A 20,936-nucleotide genomic window follows, 5' to 3' on the forward strand; every position below is an offset into this window, starting at 1 on the left:
GATAAAAGTACTCCAAGTAGACCCTCCATAGCCTGACATCTCACACTTGTGCATTTTCAGCTGCTTCCTCAACCAAAGTTATAAAATATGTCTACTAACTTCTGTGCACAGAAGTTAGTGGACATGGTCAACTAAACTATTATTAATCCAGGACCTTAGTGCCATGAAAATATGCCAGTAGACCTTCTAGTCTGTAGTGGCAATATTATTCCTCTACCAGCTCCATCCTTAACCAAAGTGGTGAAAGATGTCCACTAACTTCTGTGCTAGGGAAGTTAGTAGACATGATTAACTATATTATCATAAGTGGAGGACTCCAGCAGGATGAAAGACATTCTATGGCCTGTCTGTCAACCCCCCCTCCCCTCCCCCCAGATGCCCTCCCAACCAAGGTTAGTGCACATCATAAATTGTAAGCACCCCCCTTGCTAACTATGTCTCAGATCCTCTACTGACAGTCCCAACACCTTCTATAGAGACTTACATATTGATACCCAAATAATAAATTGTCCTACATGCTCATACCATATTAAAATCCTCCAAATATCCCATATAAAAGATGTCTACTAACTTCAGACTCATCCATCACTAGATCAAAAGGCTTATATCTCCTTAACTACTTAAGCTATTGATAAACGGTTTGTACATTTAGTATCAGCAGAGCATTCTGCACAACTTTCGTTTTTTGATGCGCCATCAGATCGGGACGGCGGGCGGGACCATGGGCGACCCCAAGATCAACAGCCATCAGCAACTTTGATGGCAGTGATGGGATGAGGGCGGGGGAGGGCGGGCAGAGGGCGGGACTTGACAGCAGACAGCGATGATGACCTTCACTGTCATCGTGTCATCCAGTGATCATCCATTGATGCTCCGGCCAGCCCGCTCCCCAGCCCGCTCCCCCCAGCTGGCCTCCCCCCTTCCCCCCCAAAGACTCCCTGTCCACTAACATCCTGTCCACTAACATCCAGAAGGGAGTTTAAGGAAACACAGCGGATATTCATTATCCCCTCTAGTTAGAGCTTCACCCCCTGAGGCTCTAACTAGAGGGGATAAGTGGGCAGGTTAGGTGATTTTCTCTCAGAAAAAATCCATTCAAAAGTTTCAAACTTTTTGGGGCTAACCTTTCAGAGGGAGAAATTATAGAAACAGTCAGTGACTAGTATGGAGCATGACCTTGTCAAGTGACCCAGACTCCGGAGGCCAGTTTTGGCCAATGAACTGTCAATATGACTACACAATTAGACGACTCAACTTTTGTCAGACTAATTATACTAGTAGAACCTGGTATGTACCTGAGCAAGACTTATAGATCACATGTCTTAATCTTAAAAGCAAATTCTTTTCACTGACATTCTAGTAATTATTGACCCAGATTACTAGTAGTATTAAACCCTCTTGTTCAAATCGTACTCAGTGATGACCCCTTATTATCCTTATATATCTTGAAGGAAAGACCCTTTTGAACAATGCTAGGCTCTCCAAATAAGTGAATTCATGGCTACATACAGTAATAAATAATATGCCTGCGTGTCTCTGTATCAAAAAACTCTGATAAAAGGAATGTGGGAAGAGACTGGAATCATAGTAGAACGAGATAGTTAGATGGGACGACTGTGGAAGCACGTCAGCAATACAAACCACCCAGAATGTGGAGAAATACACACCTCCAAAAGTTCCATCGGCCTTCTTGGCTTGCCACCACTTGCCCTGCTGGTCCTCAATCTCAAGAATTTCACCTTTGGCGAAGGTGAGTTCGTCTGGGTCATCAGGCGAGCCTTGGTCTGGTGTATCGTCAGTCCCTTGAAGAATAAGGAAGTGTAAACGGCGGGCTTACAGGCATGCAACGCGCGTGCCCGGGGCAGAGGCACGGATCCGTTGTCGTCGACTTCCACCACGCTATTTGAAGCGGCCTTTATCGTTGACGACGACGGCGAGCGGGCGTGGTCGGGTACTTTGGGAACTGCGGGAATGGTGACACCGATGCTGCTACTGATGATAGATGGGACGGGGATGTTAATGCCAGACGAGACTCGCGCAGGGGACGACGAGTACGGGTAGGAGTGTTCAGGGATGTGGACGGAGGAGAGGGAGTGGAGCGGCATTGGAGGGATGTAGCCGGGGCTGGAAGGCGGTAAAGGGAGGTCCTCCTTGAGCGAAACGACGCTTTTGCGGCTCGACAGCGAGCGTGTGCCTGTGTTGCTCCGCTTGAGCACGGATGGGCCGGGAACAGCTGGGACCGGAGGCACGGATATGGGCGCGCTTGCCGTGTGGGTTGACATCATACTCCGCGCAATGCTCGCTCGGCGCACAATATCTGACGAGCTGATGCCCGCTCCCAACACATAATTGTCCAGGTTTGCCTCCTTGTCCATCCCGTTTCCTCTTCTTCTCCGCGTCAGACTCAGGCCGCCTCCCGCACCACCCTTTGTCATCTTGTTGAAGAGGTACATTGCCAATGAATCTTCCTCTGACGTGAAGTAGAGCACCCAGAGCAGGTCGATGATTGTGCAGAGGAGGTAGCCCACCCCCATAGCGTCAAGCGCGGACTCAGCCTTGAGCGGCGCGAATATCCCAGCATGTATTCCCTGGACCGAGAGCACTATAGCAATGCTGCCGAATACTGAGACCTGGAGACGCATAGCAGGGACAGAGTCCGTCGCGATGGCGAGAATGACACCAATATCGAGAAACGCTTGAAGGAAGATAGCGAACCATAACACGCCCACGGTGCGGTTCCCGACTGTCCACAGGTTAGCGCTGCGCGACAAGAGGTGGACGCGTACATTGAGCAGTTGCGAGTGCTTGTGAGACGAGTGTCAGAAACCAGACAACCTGACGGGTGTCAATGTCGTCGGCAAGAATTACGTCTACTCACGATCGACAGCACCACCGTCGTCAGAAAGAAATAGTGCGTCCTGAACGGCGAGAAAGAGAGGCGGGGTGCCATGGGCGGGGTGCCAGTGGTGGGGGTAGGAAACGAGTGGGAAGCGAAGAATCGCCAACCTCTACAGGAGTCTACCCACGGAATGACGCGGATCCTGAATTAACTACACTGATTGTTCGTCGCCTCCCGTTCGCGTGTGTGGGACTGTCAGCGTACATACGATAAGCTGGTGCTCCATAAATCACGCTCGTTCGTCGCTACGTGGCACGATGCTTGTGTTGTTATTGCTCGACGCTGGTTGCCTGCTGTCCAGCCCACCGGAGGCCATGATCGGGCAACAGTTGAGATGAGCTGGCGATTGTAGAAGTCAAGCAGAAGTCAAGATGCAGATATGATTGAGATGGAAAGAATCAATGGAGTGTGCGAACAGTCAATCTCGGAATCTGCTCCGAGTCACATGCGGTCACGGTCCATCAAATTAATTTAAGAACTTGAAAACACAGCGCGAAAGCTGCGATGACTTGCGCCTGTTCAGAGTCAACCGTAAACAAATGATGTCAACAGCAGCCAGCTTGAAGTACATTTAAGTTGATTTAACTTGCAGCGAACTTGAAATCATGTCCGCGCATACGAAATAGCCATCAGCATGCCCTTATGGTCCAGCAAGACCACCAAGCCCAGCGTGTCATCCAATGCGGCGAGAACAACCGAGCCTAGCATGATGTCGCCCACATCGAGACGCCTGAACTCGAAGGACTCCGCGTCCGGGGGAAGATGGAGCAGCGCGAGGTAGTCTGTTGCCTCGGTCGTGTCGCCGTCAACATCGCCATATCCGAGCAACAGCGCGTACCGCCCGCTCGAGCCGACTGCACACTGACGGACCTTGCTCACGTGTTGGAAGCATTTCGGTGCGTGTCTCCCCAGAACCAAGCGCGCATCCTCGCCGATGTCCGAGGGCCAGAAAAGAACGCAGGAGCGCGTGAGGTGGTCCTCATACGTGAGGCAGGTTATCGAGAAGACCCCGTAGCACGGCGCAGCGAGGGGCGCAATCGGCGGCTTGACGTAGGTGCCGAACAGCCCATCGGGCGGGTCGGGGAAGTCGAGCGGGGGCAGGATGACGCGGGAGCAGGTTAATATTTGCTCCAAGCGCAGGATTTCCCCTGGAGAGCCGTGGTCTGAGAGGTGGGACAAGTCGATAACGTCGAGCATCGGCCCGCGCTCGCTTGTCCCACCGTCAGAGACGTACAAATAATCTCCGTGACGAAAATGGGCTAGGATGACGCTCTACAAATATGTAATCCCTGCTTTTTCTCAGAGTATAGAGCGCACCTGTTGAGCCAGAGGATGGTCGTGAGGCTGTACAATGACAGCATCGGTCTCAAAGACCCAATAAATCAAGTGTGAGGTCGTGACCAGTCCGATACCTTCTTTAGAAGCGAAGAGGTATCTCCACGGATAGGAAACGTTGCTCACATCAGGGGAAATGTCGATTGTAAGCGTCACATTAGAACGGTCGGTGAAATCCAGCCAGATAGCTGCAAGATGTTGGATATTTTTCAGTCTAGAGAAATGTTACTTGATAAAATAAGCTGGAAATTCAACGCTCACCGAGGCTGCACACAGCCGATGACGAGTGCCTTCCCGGGAGTATCCATGCATACGCTGGAGGAAGCCGGTAAGAGACCCACGTTAGCCTGCTTTGGCAAGCTCGCGACACTTTGCGAGGTGAGCAGATCCCAGCAACTGATACCGGAGTAGCTCTCGACCAGCGCGAGGTAGGTGCCTGGAATGCAAATGACCCGTTTGATGAGCCACCCCGCGTGGAACTGCGTTGTAAACACAGGCACTGGCCCCTCTGGCGAGTGCAGATTCTGTAGCAGACGATGGGCGACCTTTACAGCGTCCACGAGCTGTTCAAGGCTTAAAGCAGCAAGATCTTGTGCATGTTGGAGCGGCAGTGGGTGTAGTTGGACAGTGCGCAACCGCCAGATGGCGTATATCCACAGCGCCTTGTGCCACTGAAGGTTGCGAATCACGCTGCATGTCTGACCACGCAAAGTCGGATGAGCGCGAGGCCACGGTTGGAAAGGTGCAACGTACGGACAGGAGACTGAACAAGTCACGTATATCAAGCCATTTCGCAAGCTCGAGTAAGAGGTCTTGCGGAAGCCCAGCTAAACGACTTTCCATCGGTGACCGAGGATGTGACTCTACGTCACATGTCACACTGCCTATAAAGGGCAGCGGAAAATTTTCGCAAGCCTTCGAACAAACCATGAGGACGTATGTCGCCGTTCTTCTCCCCGTGTCGCCGTGGCTTATGCTGACTCCTTGCCCTCACAGATAAAAGTTCGGGCCCGGTAACAAGCTCTTCCGCCTCCGGGCCCGCGTTCCCGTCTTCTAGAGCGATGACCGCCACTTGTTGGTGGCGGGCCTCGTACCTCCGTACTGTCATTCATCGAATTCTGGCCAGGATGAAGAGGCTGCCGCCCTGGCTGGCTGGCCCAGGACTCGTTCTCGCTGGATGGAGGATGTGGTATGGACGGTGTGTGACCTACATTTCCCTTCCCCCAATCGCCATCCCCTACGTTATCTATATGTCGTCCTCCCTGCTCCATCTTTTCCGTCTATCACAACCCCCTCCGTCCTATGTCAACCCATCTTATCCTCCCGTGTCCCTGTTTGTCTACACCCTACTGCGTGCTTGGTAATTGCATCTCCACCCAACTCACTATGCCCACGTAATCCCTCAATATACCACTCATCTTGGACCTTCTCGTCGCACTATGTCGGACCTAATAATACATTACATATAAACCAGTTAATATAGTTAGAAGGTCCAGTCCTCTGCTGCCTTGAGCACATCCTCAACCGTTTGCTTGACGTCCTCTGCCTCTTCCTCTGACCACGGCTGGGGATGTGCTGTGGCCAATTCGCACAAGCCATCGAAGAGTGCCGTTGTTGGGAAATGAAGAAACACTGGCCGTGGGTGCACATCTCCCCCTTCTTCAAAATGAACCACATGGAGCTGCAGTTTGCCGCGGCTACGAATCGCACGTCGCAGCCAAGGGCCATAGCGCAGACTCACAATGTCTGCAGGGTACAGGGTACCTTGTGAGAATCCTGCCCACTCCTTGACGGTATAGTCCCAGCTGACGACAGGAAATGTTCCTGTCTGTTCAATGTCAGTGTTGCTGAGTGCTTCCACGAGTTTTAAAGATAAGTCCAGCCGTTCATAAGTGTAGTCGTTGGCAAGAATGACACGCTGGAAGTCTCGATCCGAGGTGCTGATGAGGCGAGTTGTGTTCACCTGGAATCCATCTGTGGCCAGCGCGTCCCGTTGGCCCGCCGAGCAGACTGACGTTGGACCAAACAGTGCAAACGCAGCACACTCTGTTCGATGCCCGCTTTTCCAATCGGCTCGCTGGCATGTCTTGGAGCAGTAGAACGTGGACTGGCACCCACTACACCTTTTGAGCTTCGCGCTGTGTTCGTGAGGGAGCACTTTGCACTGAAAAAAATATGGATGAACTCGGCCTGAGAGATCCGATAGGGTGAATGCTTACCTCAAAATTCCCACATGCACTGCGAATGTGGTGCATCCCGGTCCACGTTCCTTCCCGAAACTCGGTATAAGTACGAAGCCGCCCATACGCAATGTCGATAAGTAGCGACCATGGGTCATTGGCCTCTATGGGGAAGAGAAGAGGCGGTGCCATGTCGTACCCTTCACGGAACTGGTTCGACGACTCCTCGAATTGGCGTAAGAAGGATGGATAGACCGTCATGGACATCATCCAGTCGATCATATCCACAACAGTTGTTGTTTTCATTTGGCGGTTACTGCTCTTTCCATAGGAAAAAAGCAACGGAATGAGGCCCGCTTCGAGCGCCTCCACCATGTAGCGTTGGGGCTCTTGAGCCTTCAACAGAGTCCCCAGCGCCACCAAGAAAAGCTCCATCAGCCGGACGTGTTCGGGAGGGAGCGGATGCGCAACGAGTATATGCAGGGTATTAACGAGATCCCCAACAAATCCGCCACGCACCAGCGCTTGGCGGAAGGCAAAGGTCTTATCAATGCCCACGAGTGAATAATATGCCGCATTGATGGATATGAGCTGCCTTATGCCCAGCGGCTCCGAGAATTCATGGTCTTCGATGACTTGTCGTATATGGCGCACCAAAGCATCCGCTGAGCGCTCCCAGGTTCCGCCACAGCCCAGCCGCAGGGCATTGGTAAGCCTCGCCACGTCTCCGCGACCCCAGCGCTCGATCAGTGTCGAGAAAGCAGCCATAGCTTGAGCGCCAAGCATCCAATCAACGTCTTCTCCAAGCTCCAAACGAACGAGAATGTGGCTCCATGCGCGAGCTGCCAAATAAATAATACGATGGCCGATGTCAAGTCCCGACATATTTTCCACTTTTGCATCGTTTAGCGGGCATCCCAGCCCCAGCGCGATGATGTACAACAGATAGCGTGACGGCGAATTCTCTTCGTTGTCTTCAAGTCCGTTTGGCAGCCTGAGTGGAATGGGCAGGCTTTCATCAAATTGGTCCAGGAATTCCACCCAAGCTAGTATTCTGACCCAGAATATCTCGATTATGTCCGCTGGCGTGGTTTCGTCAATCCCCACCCAGACAAAGCCATGGAGCGCCAGATGGACGCGCAGAATGCGTTCGCGAGCGGCATCGATCTCGAGCTTGTCCAAGGTGTCGAGATTTTTCAGATGATCGATGTCGTCAGAGGCAAGCGCGTCGTAGAATAGGGGGAGTAGCAGGAAACATTGTGCTCGTGGGATACCCTGATGCTTGGTCATTCCTGCGAGCCAACCAAGAGCTGCAGCAGAGCCATTGCGCGCTCTCATAGCAAACATCTATACAGAGTTTGGTCAGCCGTGCGTGGTATGACATGAAGCGGTTACTCGGAGTCCAAGAGGAAGGCGCTGCAGGTTGGAGAGCTGAAGTGCAGGGTGTGTCATGACAAGTACTGAGGGAAGAGAAGATGACACGTGCTGCTCGAATGATCATTGATCACTGTCAGTCGAGTGATCAAGCTCGAAGTAGGAACATAGTATTAAACTAGTAGGCAGCTAATGCTACTAGTAGTGTACTAGAAGGTCCAGTTATGCTTCTTGAGGAGCAGCTCTTTCACCCTCGGTTGTAGTCTGGCCTTCTCCGCCTCCGTCCACGCAGACGCCTTCCCCTCTGCCAACGTTTTCATACCGTCGAACAGCTCCGTTGTCGCAAAATGCACGAAAACCGCACGTGAAAGATAAATGCCGCCCTCATCACGCCGCACGAGATGAAGCTGCACCCTTCCTGCACTTCTCTTGACACGGGCTAGGTACACTGACCACTCCTCGGCGAGGACCTGCTGGGAAATCGTGTGGATTTCCGGCTTCCCCGAGCTATAGTCCCAGATAGCGATGGGGAAGTCACCCGTGGCTGCGTCGTAGCCTTCCAGCATCGTTATCCACATCAACGCCTGTGACTCCAAGCCCTCATATTGGGCGGAGAGCATGGCACGTTGAAATCGGCTATCTTGGGCCGTGAATGGCCGCCGCCGTATTATATCAAAGCCATGTCTGGCAAGCGACCCTGCGTTGATCGGAGGACAGACCGACGTGGGGCGGAATTCAGCGAAAGTGGGACACTCGTGACGATGTCCCTCAACCCAATCTGCGCGTTGGCACTCGGTTGAACAGTAAAAAGTCGCGATACATTCGCTGCATCTCTTGAGCAGCTTGCGGTTCACAATCGCTGCGCACTATTGATGTGTCACGAATGCATAGTACGAGTAGCTTGTACAAGGCTTACTTTAAAGTTATCACATGCTCCTGTGGTGATCCAAGGGAAGACTCCCTCGTCAAGATCGTGTAATGCTAGAGAATGTCGATGTGTCTTCTCAAGCAATTCTTCCCATTGTTCTACAGCGGCAAAGGGTTGCAAATAGACACGAGAATCGAGGTTTTTGACCTCCCCAAGCGACACCTGCAGTTGGCGAAGTACCGAGGGGTAGTATGTGAGGGGCATAATGTTAGCGATAACGCGAGCGTGTGTTTGTGTTTGGTTTTCTCGAGTGAATGCACCTACATTCGGGCCGTGACTGTAGGAGAACAGAAGCGAGAGGTATCCGGCTTTGAGCGCTTGTACCATGTACTTCTGCGCATTTTGCACCCTCAACATCTGCGCAGATAGCCTCAGAAAATCACGAGGGATCGTTTTCAAACTGTCAGGCAATGTCTGTCTTGCGAGGATGCGGTTTATGGTGACGAGACAAGGAATGACACCCGCACGCGCGAGAGCGTGGCGGAGAGCGGGAGCGCCGGATTCCGATGCGGCGCGATCGAGAGGGGGGTGGAGCCCCGCAATGGACATAAGCTGCCATGTGTCGAAGGGTTTTTCTGGATTGTGACCCTTGAGGCAGTATTGGAACTGCTGCACGATGACCCTCGCCAAACGATCCCACAATCCACCGACGCCAGCGAGCAGAGGAGCCATGAACGCCTCCGGCCTGTGCCGGGCAACCTCCTCCATAATGAACGTGATGGCCCTCAGCGCTTGTCTAGTTCGGCTTGTTGGACGAGCAACATGTGTATGAAGGGAATTCGAGTGCTCGACATGTGCCCCTTGCAGAATATGGGGCCATGAGCGCCCAACGAGGTACAGGAGACGATCTGCCACATCATCCGGGTAAGGTTTTGAGAGGGAAGGGTCACGGTTATCGATGAGAGCAGCCACCAAGGCGTTCAGGTAGATTTCGTATGGCAGAAGTCCGAGAGCCACAGAGTTTTTGAGGATGGGTTGGAGCTGCTCGTGGAATTCGTCAAGGAAGTCGACCCATGCAATGATTCGTGGCCAGAGAACGGCGCCGGGGAAGACTGCACCAGGGGTAACACTCTTTGCCGAGTCAACGCCGTCAAGTGCCACGATAACACGCAAAATGCGTTCCAGCGTTTCAGCATACGACTCCCTTGACTCCGACGGCTCTTCCAAGGCAGACGCGCGCGTTTTCACGGTGTCAATGTCTTCGATAGAAAGCGCTTCATAGTAAAGCGGAAGTAAAAGTGCCCTATGCCCGTCGGCCATGGTACCGGTATCAGAAAGGAAGCGCAAGGCAATTGAAGAACCATTGAGAGCTCTCGTCACCTGGGTCTTTTTTTTGCTCATTAGAGGTGGGCATTGACAATCTGAAGCGTGGACTTACGCGGAATCTTTGAGGTAGTTTCCGTAGATTCGAGCGATCGAGAGCCGGATGCGACATCAAGGTAAAAAAAGAGTGTGATTTTATGGTGTCACACTAGTATCAAGTAAGGAAAATCGGATCGAAAACAGAATGAATGCATACTAAAGACAACAACTAGAAGCTACCAACAGTACCACAACAAACGAATAAAGAAAATAGATAAGGATAACAAATACTATGCACGCCCATCAAGGCTTAAAGTCCGGGCGATCCCATTCGTCATCGGACACATACTGCGAGTTGCGTATATTGATACCCTCGTCCTCGTATATCTTGCCTGAACCATAGCCATAACCATCGACGGGGCTGTGGCCGCCGCGAGTATCTTCTTCCCATTCGTCCACTTTCTCGTCGCCATAAGCGGCAGCGGCAGCAGGAGCACCGACGACAACGCCGGGGACGTTGGTGAGTGTGGCTTGTGAGTCTCGAACGAGGCTACGGTAGTTGGGCGGGACGGCCAGGTTGGCATTGGTGTCGAGAGTGGTGGTAATTGGGGTGGAATTGGAGGTAGGTCCGGCGACAACATACGAATTCGCCATGTTGGTGTGGATTGTGGGCTGGGTATCAATGGCCTGGCCGGCATAGTCGGTATAATGTCCTTGATAAGTCGCGCTGACGGGCCCAGCATCTGGCACAGTCATTATCATCTGCGTTCCCGAATGCGGAGTGGGCGGGACGGTATTGGCCATCATGGTAGCGGGAACGGTTCCAGAAACGGATCTCGATGCAGGTTGGGGTGTGTAAAAGCTGAAGGCGGAGTCTAAAACACACACATATCAGCACGAAGATATTTAGGAAAAGAGAGAGTAAATATACCGATCCGTTTGCGACGACGCGCTTGTGCTCGTCTCCGCAAACAAAAAACTCCAAGGAGGAGTAACAAAAGGCCCACTACTCCACAGACAATACCGATGATGAGGCCAAGATTCGGACCATGCTGGCTTGCGGCATTCTGTGGGTTGGCGGAGCCAGAAAGTCCCGGACCGACTGAGGACGAGCCATCAGAACCGGATTTGCCGCTACCGGTACCAGTCTGCACTGGACCTAGAGCGCTGAAAACATTGCCGTTTGAGTCGGTGATAACTGCGCCACCAAGAGAAGGTAGTGGCCCATTCGACCGTGTAGGTCCAGTCAAGGAGCCGGATGGGTTTGCGAGGGCGGCGCCGCTGGAGGCTGGACCGTTTGGTAGTGCGGAGGACCCAGATGGGTTTGTGCCTGGCCCATTTGGTGTCGATGATGATCCGGGGTCGCCCGGCTTGGTGGGCGGTGGGGGTGGGGGAGGTGGTGGAGGATTTGGCTGATGCGAGTCATCTGGTGGGCTGTTTCCACCCTGGACGAGGAAATAATCAACACCAAGGGCAGTACCACCAGAGTAGGTAAAGCGGAACGTATGCTGGCCTCCGCGGAGGGAGGGAGACGTGTAAAGGTTGTTGTTGTATGAGGTGGAACCAGGAGATGGCGCGTTTTTCGAAGGAATCGAGACTGGAGAGCCGCCGTCGATGGAGACGGTAGCAGCAAGAGGGCTTTGACTATCGCCGCGGAGAGGCCCACGAAGAGATAAAGTGTCGCCTACAAACCAATGAGATGTGCATTCTGAGCTTATAACGTTGACGCACCGTCCAAGAAGTTGTACTTGACCTCGACCCATTCGCCCCTTGTCGAAGTATGGTGGCTGGTTTGCAAAAAGTAGTCAAAGTTATTATCCTGCCCCCATGTTCCGGAGAAGGAGACCTTCCCCCAATCTGCGTCGTCAATCATAACGCTCTGGCCCGAGCCACGACTAGGAGCGGTGTATGTGATGTAATCCAGCAGGAACGTCGAGATGATGGCGTCGGTGTTGGTAATCGTGAGCGTGTGTTGTCCGGCGGGAAGATTGGAGTACGAAAAGATGCGCTGGTGATGCATGATGTTTCCGGGAGCGACGGTGGGGAGATAGAGCTGGTTGGTTGCGCCGTCGATGTTGACGGCTAACGTTGTCTGGTGGGAGGGGTTGCCGGTAATGGAGCCATAGACAGACACCTCAGTACCTGTCATAAAGTTCTGTACCGAAGAAAACAGGTCCAGGTGAGACGCACCAGTAAAGGTAAAAACAGCCTTCGCATTTTGATTCGGTGGCATGGACGTTGTCCCGCCAAACTCAAGGGAGGAGCTATCCTGTTTCCATGATGGGCTGTACGAAATGAGTGAATCGCGGTCGTCGACGATAACGCTTGTCATGACGCCGACGGGGGGCGGGAAAAGAGTGGAAGGTGCTCTGAAAAAGAGCGGACGCGACGGGGCGCAGATGGACGTCGGGGATGAGTAGGTCGCGGGCGCCGACCGAGCACATTGACTTGAGCCTCACTTGAGCGATCGACGAAACGGCTGATTGGATCGCATCTCTGATGGACCACCTATCCAATACAAGCCATACGGTCGGATCAGGCGGTTCCGTCGTTTTATAGATTAACCATGCTATTCTGTCATGGAATTTGTTGCAAATTCGCTGGCGCTGAGCCAGCGTGCCTGGTCGTTGCAGTGAGTTTACACTGTTTTCGGAACAAGATGTGCGACCAACTAGAGCAGTATTACGTCTACATGGCGGCGCTCGAGGTGCAGCACTCGACAAACGAGTTGGAGTTGAGAGAGTGGTTGGGAAGAGGGAAGAGAAGAAAGTCACGTCATCGATCAATCAGCCCGCTGACAACGAAGATCAACCGATGATCTTTGCAGCGCCAAACAGTGCCAAAGAATGAGTCAGCCAATCCTTTCCATCGTCCACAACAGTGTGGTCACCACGCCACGTACATGGTCTGCGCCGGTACATACGAAAAATAATGTGCCTCTTCACCCTCCCTCCCCCCTTAATCCCGGCTTAATTTTCAACCCGCTGACAACTCACTTCAAATCGTCCACATCCCTCGTCCGATATCTCGGGCTCAACAGTCAACTAGGCAAACGATCGTGATGGGCTAGGCTTCCGATTTTGGTCGCCGACCCTTGCGCCGACCACCATCCAATGCGGCATCCTCCATTTTCGATTCGAGTCGGGGTGCACTGTACGCGTCATGGCCGTTTGGGACCGTGCCCGCTCGGCGAGACCATTTACGGCCACCACGCAAATAGAACAGCGCAGCAAGAGCATCTCCCAAGGGATAAATACGCTACCATCCGACAAAACACCGAAGTCGCGCCGCGCCGTCTACTAAGCAAGTTAATAAGTATTATGACTTCTTAGTACCGCCGCTCGTCCTTTGTACTCTCCTGAGAGCACTACCAGTATGCAAGCTGATCCTTGCCCTCAGGTGTCAACCAGCTTCCTGGTGAAATTTCGTATTGCCTTAGAATCGGCGCCTCTTCATGCTGTATCCGAGTCCTGGACTGGAGTCTGGACCCGAAAAGTCCTAGTCGGACTGAATTCATCATCATCCAAGGACGGCATCCCGCGCCACATAGGAGAATGGAACTGCTTATTAATGCCACAACTATTTTCCGCGTCGTGGACCATGGTAACTTGAAGCCTTGCTAGTTGCCAGCTCGCGTCAAACAAGCTCGACTTCACCCTTCGTGAGTCCATACCCACAAACATTGACATATATTGACTCGTCGTCTGCGTATCATAGATGTTGCAACTCCGAGTCTTCGTCTTCTGGGCCTTGCGCGCACAGTAACAACATTTCCGGGTCGGTGATGTCGTCCTCATTGGGAGACCCGAACGGCTCGACGTTTACGTCTACATTTTTCATCCCGCCATTTGAAACTTGTCGTTCAAGCAATATCCAACACCAATTCTACCACTCGGTGCTCGGGCTAAGTCGGTCTGGGACGGCCAGCGTCATTGTAATCCTGCTACGCTGAGTATGCTCCAACACTACGCCCTTTCTCCATGGGCGTCCCTTACCCAGAATGAGCATGGTAAGCACAGTCTCTGAACCGTATAAATGCTCAGCTTATTCTCAGAGCTACCTCAGCACATTTGCTTCCTTCGCTCCCAGTCTCATCCCCTCAGTAAACAAACAACAAGATGTTCTCCAAGCAAACTCTCCTTGCTTATATTAGCTTGGCCTCGACTTTAGGGCTCGTCAACGCGTTCAACGGCACCGGTTCGTTCGTCCCACTGCTATCATATCGATCCCAAGGCTGACATATCCACATTGAAGCTTACCTTGGCTTTGCCAACGTCGAGGGCTGCAGCTGCCCGGCCTTCAACGGGCCATACGGTGTCGCCGTCCCGCGCGCGCTCGTCGGGAGTCATACCTGCTGCAACGAAGGTGTCACTCTCAGCTGTATGTCTCCTGCACTTTTCCTTCGTTCAAGTTGTCTTTCAGGTTTTTACTCACGCATCGATTCACAGACAAGGGCAACTCCGTGACCGCAGTATTCAGTGGATTCTTCGACGCCGAAGGGGCGCAGGACGTAGCGCTTAGTCCACGGGCTTTCAGCGACCTTGCGCCGAGCACCTGGACTGGCCCGGTCGAGGGTGTTGTTTGGCAATTCGCTTGAGCGCGGCGCTCAGGCTCCCGGTGACACTGGCGCTATTTGCGACACCAGGAATAACTTGTTACTTACCCGATCTGTTCTTCCATGGCCCCGGTCGAGTGGGCATACGTCGCAGAATAAATTGGTGTTAATGTCTTCAAACTTGACGAGCCGAAGAGAACGCAGAGAGCTGGTCCGGACATCTCAGCGACTCCAAAAAAAGTGAGTGGCAGAATGAACGCGCGCCGGATAACGATTAGGATACGTTCATTGGGCTTCCACTGATTAACGATCTTTGCTAACGTTAACAAACGCTTCGATTCCAAGAAGCCACGACAGCGCGACGCCTGCTCCAACATCCCGTCTGCCAAATGCGCGACCGTTCTTCGGTTCAGGCTCTTGTGACTTTGACATTCGCAATGTCGGAAAGGATTATAAAAGGTTCCCCCATTTTTCTGTTTCTTTACTCGAACAGCCAGTTCAAGTTCTTTACTCCTCTCTACTACTCGAACACCCAGTTCAACCCCCACACACTCCTTCACAGAACAATGTTCGCTCACATCATCGCTCTTTTCACTCTCGCTGTCAGTACCGCTCACTTTGCGGGCCCTGTCACCGCGTTTTACTAACGATTTATGCAGACCCTTGCCGCCGCCGCACCCAGCGGCCTCGCTGCCCGTACTGAGGCCACCTGTTGCGCGAGCATCGTCTCCTCGACCAGCCACGTCTGCTCCGAAGTCGCTGCCCTTGTTGGCCTCGACCTTTCCGGCCTTGGAGACATCCCCGTTGGTCTCAGCTGCTCTCCAATCACTGTTATTGGCAATAACTGGTGGGTGTTCAAAGCTTTTTCAAATCGAGAATTGTTTTTACTAAAACATATATCTTTTAGCGGTGGAACCACTGTCACTTGCTCAGGCCCCTCGTCCGCAGGAGGACTCATCTCCGTCAACTGCATCCCCATCACTCTCTAAATATGTGCAGTGATCAGAGCCTGGCCACGTACTATATCTTCTCGTTGTAAAAATTGAGCGAGAATAATACCCATTTGCATTTTGACTCCAAGTTGCGCGAAGTCCATCATCCCAAAAACAGTAACTCTGACCGATGACGACGCTAAATTCAGATGAACATTGGTTCGGTGCAGCCACACACGACGTACTGGTTCATAATCTTGGGCGCTATAGCCAAGATACTTTCAGTATTGATGAGTACAACCCTAGATACTTACTGTAGTTGCATTTGTGAGGCGCCGTTACATCAGGGAAAATTCAAACTTCCCTATAAAAGCCTATAAATCAACTGCATATCCCAAAGTATTCCATAATTTTCTAACATTATGACATTTCTTGGAATTTCCAAAATTTCCCGAAATAACCTTCTACCAATCTAAGTTAGGCAAGATTTTGATAGTATTTCGACATACGTCAGGTTTGAAGGCCAAGCATGTAGGGGTTCACTCTCATCGAAAGCCTGAGCATTGAACTGCTGTGGAACCAGAGTATATACGAAAAGAGTAGGAGTAGGACTGGCCTGATAGGACTCAATCCTATTGGATGGGACTCAGTCCTATTAAACAGGACTCAGTCATGTCAATCTGCACAGTACTTTAACACAAACTGTCATTACCTATCAAATTACCTATACACCATTACTTTACTCTTATATTAAGCAGATGTCGTGTGAATGTATGTGCATGATTGGGATTGGCTTTAACAATTGATTTGCTCCACACTCCCATTTTTGGGGCCACGGAGGCTGTTAAAGTTCTAAATTGGTAAGAGAGCTGTAAAATGATCGAGCAAGCCACCCGCGCCTTCCCCAGCGCCCGCAGACCACGAGAGCCCCTAACCTTCTATGTCAGCAAGACAGAGCTAGTGGACCGTGATCTGGAACCCCGACTGGGAGTGGGCATTGCCTGTGACACTGACCCCACTCTGGATCGATGCTGCTGGCCCGAGAGGGAAGTGGCCCCAGCCCCAGCAGCTGGAGAGTTCCTGGCTGCTCTGCTCTGCCTGCTAGTGCGCTTAGTTCACCCTGTGACCCCGCTTGACATCTATCCCGGACGGCCACCCTAACCAAGGAGGTGGGCAACATGGCGAGAAACTAAACCACCGGGTGGATAGGGCTCGATTTTAAGCCCGTCCGACGTGCTTTGGCAGCTGCCCTGCAAGAGCGAACTGCCACAACGACTTTCCACTGTCTAAAGGCACTGAGTCAGTCTGAGGGGCGCCTTTTCACTAGGGCACACTTACAGGCAGACGGTGGCGCCCAGAGGCCAATGCCCGACCCATGTCAGGGGAAACCCTGATGCCGTCATGCGACCAGAGCGCAAGCAGGCGCACACCGAAGCTGCGCAAAGGTGTAGTTGCACCATCTCTCGGAGAGGCGCTGGAACCGCAGGTCTCCGGGGCATCTCCGAATATGGGAGCTCAACCACTGGAGAACGCAAGTACTCCACAGGTTGACCTTGGCAGCGGCGATCATCGGAGCAATGCCAAGGTAATATCACACTGGCTCTTGGAGATGGACAGTCTCTGGACATCGACAGAGACAGGAGCTTGGCCACTGGAGGACAAGGGACTCTGGAGGATGAGCTCAGTGACCCCCCGATTTTTTTTCCTGCATTGGGGCGATGCAGCTTGAAGGGGGGATGATGTCAGGGGAAACCCTGATGCTGTCACTTGATCCCATCAAGCGCCGCGTCTCCGCTCACGTCTCCGCATCTCCACTCGCGTCTCCGTGTGTCCACCCGAGTCTCTGTATTCCTGCACCCTGATGCTCCTCCTCCACTTCTCCCACCACATCCCGCATCCAGTGGTCCCCAGCCTCTGACTCCCATGGCCACCCCTTTCCAGGAGTCTTCCCAGAGTCACCATCAGGGATCACTAATGCCATCGGAGACCCCTCCGGATGTGGACGCACCACTTTCCTCTGAGACCTCGAGCCTATGGCCTTATAGCCTCTCTGGGCTGTCGCTCATTGAGGTCTCCCTGCAACCTCTACCCGTTGGACCTCTTGGGTGTCCCCAACCTACGTCAGCATTTGGGCTTATGTTCGGATGGCTGAGCCTCGCCATGGCTCCGATCCCCACTCCACCACCACAGCCCCCGTCATTGGGCCTTCCTTTGGGTGAGGCCTACTGCCGTTAAGGCTCGTGCCTATTGCAGCGCCCCAAGCTGCACGCCCTCACACCTCCACCTCTCTGGAGACGTCCGGGGACGTCTCCGAGTGACCCTCGCTACCCTCCAGTGGTCATGGCTGGCCGCCATTCCCATTGGTCCTCTCCGACACTCCCCGGCCCTTAGGCTAGACCGACTCCTTCCCTCTCCGCTCCATGCCCTCCCTCTCTGTTTCTGGCCGTCACGTCACGGTCACACACCCGGAATCGATTCCGATTCCGATTTCGATTCCGGTTGTCACAGTCACGGTCACAAGCGGAGACGCCAGAGGCAGTCTGGACCCCCCGAAGCCCTTCCTGGGCCTTCTAAGGATGCCTGGGCTCTTCCCTTGGCATCACGGTGATAAGCCGCAGTCTGGGACAGACCAGGAAACGACTATTTTTGTTGATTTTGTTGCTCAGCGCACGTCTCAGAGTTGACATGAGTCCCGAATGGTCAACTAGGGAGTTACCTGCACAAGAACCAGTCAAACTCCAGTCAAAATCTATCAAATCGCTCTCAGTGATTCCAAAATCTTGACTACGAAAAGTTCGCAGAGCCCGTTTCTCGCTAGAATCTATCCAATTCTATGCAAAATACCCAAAGGGAGTGTATTCTAAAAGGCATATTCGGTTTGGCGCTCAGTGGGGACTCGAGATCGACTTCTCCTAGATAAGGGACACCCCTATCTCTGTTGGTATCGACGACTGACATCATTGGAACGTGGTTTCGGATCATGCTGGAGGATCGAGAGTGCCAAGGGACGGTTAAACGGCGAAAACCTACTCAATTGATTGGGGCCTGGACCTGTGATCAACGGCGACTCTAAAACACTGTCGAGGAACTGATCATCTGAACATTGGAAATGCGCCAGGAGAGTTGGGACAACCACCGCTGAGGCCATACGCACAAGATACGAGTTATGGGTGTCAATCGAAAGCTGGGAAGCAGAGCTATCCACTTATCCTACTCAAGATCGAGGGATTCTTCACAAGACAAACTAGATGGTCGTGAACACGGAAGATTTACACAGGTCATTGACTCCAATACACGCGATACCAGTCATCTGGACCTGGATTTTCGACTCTGGGCCGTATGGCGAAACGATACCTATACAATTATGCACATGGACAACTTTTCTTACTCGAGATTTTCCCTGATTCTATCAATTTCTGTTTAGTATTTATATCTCTGTTTTGTATTTGGCAGGTTCACGGATTGCCCCGCTTTACTAGGTGCATCTGGGGATCTAGCTCGTCAATCTATCTTGCTAGCTCTTTCGAAATAGTATCATCGTGTCGGAAGGATTATTGGTTGAGGGTTTCGGTTGCTGAATACAAGAGTTCCGGTTGCTGTTTATTGGGTTTCGGTTGCTGGTCGAGAGTTTAAGGCAGTTAGTTCCTGACTCGAGACAACTCAGAGGGTTTAAGGCAGTTAGTCCTGATCCAACGAGTATAAACTCTCCGGGCATCGTATTGGCGCTTCTCTATTGCTGAGTTTCGTCGATAGTACGCTTTGGGGCACAACAAATCAACGTTTTTCGCAAGAAACTCGTATCTACCCTACAACCTTACACATCTGTGCCAAGGCTCTGTTCACAGGGGCCTGTACTCGCACAAGGAGTTGACGATTTTGGGTTTTGTGACTTTTCCTACTCGACATTATACATCTTTCTCTCTACAAAAAGTGGAGTTTTGGTTGTTTTTGTTGGTTTGGTTAGTTAGAGAGCTCATTTGCTGTCCCCACTCCGCACTCATCAACGGTCCCAAACCTGCCTCTCCGGAGCTTTGAGGGCTACTTGACACTCACCTAGGGTCCATTAGCGACACCTGACTTCTCCCATGCATCGTTTGTCACTATGCAGTCACTCTATTATTACTCCGGTCACTAGTATATAGTAGTGCACCTGAGCAGAGGGCTCCTTGGCTTGTTCTCTAAGGATTCCCCCTCTGCTCAGGTGAGTCTGTAGCGTCCCTTCCTGTTGTAGTAGTTTCACTAAGGATTCCCCCTCTGCTCAGGACTCTGATTTCGAGCCTTGCAAGGTTGCCCTTACAACCCAATCGATGTCCGCATACGAAGGGGCACCTTCCCACAAGGCGCCAGATTGTGCGATATGACATTGGCCCTGGTCACGCTGGCCATCCGGGAGCACGCAAAGCCTCACTTCAGGGCATCCACTGAAGTTAATATTAAGGCTGCCCAGTCCTTCATCGCTCAGCGAACAGGGAAGAGACCATTGAGGAAGAAGATTTTCCTGTCGATAAGATCCAGAGATGTACACCGCCAATGATTTCCCAGCTGCGACATAGCTGGGAAATCCGCGGCAGATACATGTCACACCCAGCTGGATCCATGATTGACACCAGCTGTCATCCATGTTTGGATGCAAATGGGTCCATGCTGGATCCAGAGTGCCTGGAAACCAGCTGGAGACCCAGGTAGCTGCCTTGTAGTCTACCTGCTAATAGACACAGTAGGCAGATAGGTGAAATGCCCAAAAAAATCACAAAAATTGCAGAGAAAAATTTTAGATTGCAACGGTAAGCAAATACACAAGTACTACTCAAACCCCACCACCAGCATCACCATATAAGCTGGGATGCCACCAGCCCGCGTGCGAATCCACTGCTCACATACCATCTGCAATGTGCCGAGCACGATGGCCCACAGGCCACTGGTCAACCACCATGGCTCTCCTCCAACAACGACAGATAAGGCGGCGGAGCTAGTGAACACCTGCCATTTTTGGGCATGAAATGTGCGAAGGCAGCGGCACATCCCCAGGCCCTATCAAACCCATGAGCACTGCAGACTGTGGAGATGAATGCCTGTGAGCGTCACACACCTTGGGTCCGGGAAGCCCAGCCAGTCCGCCACTGTGAGGCGCAACTACTCCACTAGCGGCGCCGCATATGACAACGGTGGTACCCCCGGGCCTGATCTCTGGGCTCTGTGGCGAATGCAAAATCTGGAACTTCAAGTGTCAGTAACGCAGTGCTGAGGGAGGTGGCACCCACATTTGCATGTCACCATTGTTTGGTGGCAGCGCCCGAGCAATACCGCTCCCACAGCTGGTAGTGTAGTGGGAATGGGTGGGCCAGTGGCCTGGCGCCATCGTTGTGGCTGAAGGAGTGCTTGGAGGGGAAGAGAAAGAGAAGGATTGTCTGTGACAGTAACGAAAATTTGC

At 52.4% G+C, this 20,936-nt stretch overlaps 7 protein-coding genes across 7 annotated transcripts; 2 read left to right on the forward strand and 5 right to left on the reverse strand.

Annotated features, from left to right (window-relative positions):
* Positions 1–1,582: 1,582 nt before the first annotated feature.
* Positions 1,583–2,950, reverse strand: MIND_01404800 (uncharacterized protein; the record flags this gene model as incomplete). The annotated part of the gene is made up of 5 exons (XM_037370448.1): positions 1,583–1,614; positions 1,668–1,784; positions 1,838–2,743; positions 2,787–2,835; positions 2,879–2,950. The coding sequence occupies 5 exons, from the start codon at positions 2,948–2,950 to the stop codon at positions 1,583–1,585; spliced, it is 1,176 nt and encodes a 391-aa protein (XP_037213040.1).
* A 552-nt stretch (positions 2,951–3,502) lies between these two features.
* On the reverse strand, positions 3,503–5,077 carry MIND_01404900 (F-box domain-containing protein; the record flags this gene model as incomplete). Its single annotated transcript, XM_037370449.1, has 4 exons — positions 3,503–4,171; positions 4,217–4,448; positions 4,496–4,932; positions 4,988–5,077. The coding sequence occupies 4 exons, from the start codon at positions 5,075–5,077 to the stop codon at positions 3,503–3,505; spliced, it is 1,428 nt and encodes a 475-aa protein (XP_037213041.1).
* A 640-nt stretch (positions 5,078–5,717) lies between these two features.
* On the reverse strand, positions 5,718–7,866 carry MIND_01405000 (uncharacterized protein; the record flags this gene model as incomplete). The annotated part of the gene is made up of 3 exons (XM_037370450.1): positions 5,718–6,398; positions 6,454–7,761; positions 7,810–7,866. The coding sequence occupies 3 exons, from the start codon at positions 7,864–7,866 to the stop codon at positions 5,718–5,720; spliced, it is 2,046 nt and encodes a 681-aa protein (XP_037213042.1).
* Positions 7,867–7,997: 131 nt separating this feature from the next.
* Positions 7,998–9,976, reverse strand: MIND_01405100 (uncharacterized protein; the record flags this gene model as incomplete). Its single annotated transcript, XM_037370451.1, has 2 exons — positions 7,998–8,654; positions 8,705–9,976. The coding sequence occupies 2 exons, from the start codon at positions 9,974–9,976 to the stop codon at positions 7,998–8,000; spliced, it is 1,929 nt and encodes a 642-aa protein (XP_037213043.1).
* Positions 9,977–10,321: 345 nt separating this feature from the next.
* On the reverse strand, positions 10,322–12,350 carry MIND_01405200 (uncharacterized protein; the record flags this gene model as incomplete). Its single annotated transcript, XM_037370452.1, has 4 exons — positions 10,322–10,893; positions 10,950–11,702; positions 11,750–12,160; positions 12,209–12,350. The coding sequence occupies 4 exons, from the start codon at positions 12,348–12,350 to the stop codon at positions 10,322–10,324; spliced, it is 1,878 nt and encodes a 625-aa protein (XP_037213044.1).
* Positions 12,351–14,136: 1,786 nt separating this feature from the next.
* Positions 14,137–14,615, forward strand: MIND_01405300 (uncharacterized protein; the record flags this gene model as incomplete). Its single annotated transcript, XM_037370453.1, has 3 exons — positions 14,137–14,215; positions 14,273–14,398; positions 14,467–14,615. The coding sequence occupies 3 exons, from the start codon at positions 14,137–14,139 to the stop codon at positions 14,613–14,615; spliced, it is 354 nt and encodes a 117-aa protein (XP_037213045.1).
* A 450-nt stretch (positions 14,616–15,065) lies between these two features.
* MIND_01405400 (Hydrophobin 2) lies at positions 15,066–15,575 on the forward strand. Its single transcript, XM_037370454.1, has 3 exons — positions 15,066–15,175; positions 15,233–15,420; positions 15,481–15,575. Exons 1-3 carry the CDS (start codon positions 15,140–15,142, stop codon positions 15,560–15,562), a joined length of 306 nt encoding a protein of 101 aa, XP_037213046.1. The 5' UTR covers positions 15,066–15,139; the 3' UTR covers positions 15,563–15,575.
* Positions 15,576–20,936: the final 5,361 nt, after the last annotated feature.

The sequence above is a fragment of the Mycena indigotica genome (genome assembly GCF_014461135.1).
Source record: "Mycena indigotica strain 171206Taipei chromosome Unknown Mind.scaff0018, whole genome shotgun sequence".
Classification (NCBI taxonomy): Eukaryota; Fungi; Basidiomycota; class Agaricomycetes; order Agaricales; family Mycenaceae; genus Mycena; species Mycena indigotica.

What these genes read in the sequence shown, in the direction of transcription:
- MIND_01405400 (XM_037370454.1), top strand. Translation starts at nt 15,140, where the DNA reads ATGTTCGCTCACATCATCGCTCTTTTCACTCTCGCT. An exon ending in TCGCTCTTTTCACTCTCGCT is followed by an intron (nt 15,176 to 15,232) that starts GTCAGTACCGCT and finishes CGATTTATGCAG; the next exon opens with ACCCTTGCCGCCGCCGCACC. An exon ending in ACTGTTATTGGCAATAACTG is followed by an intron (nt 15,421 to 15,480) that starts GTGGGTGTTCAA and finishes TATATCTTTTAG; the next exon opens with CGGTGGAACCACTGTCACTT.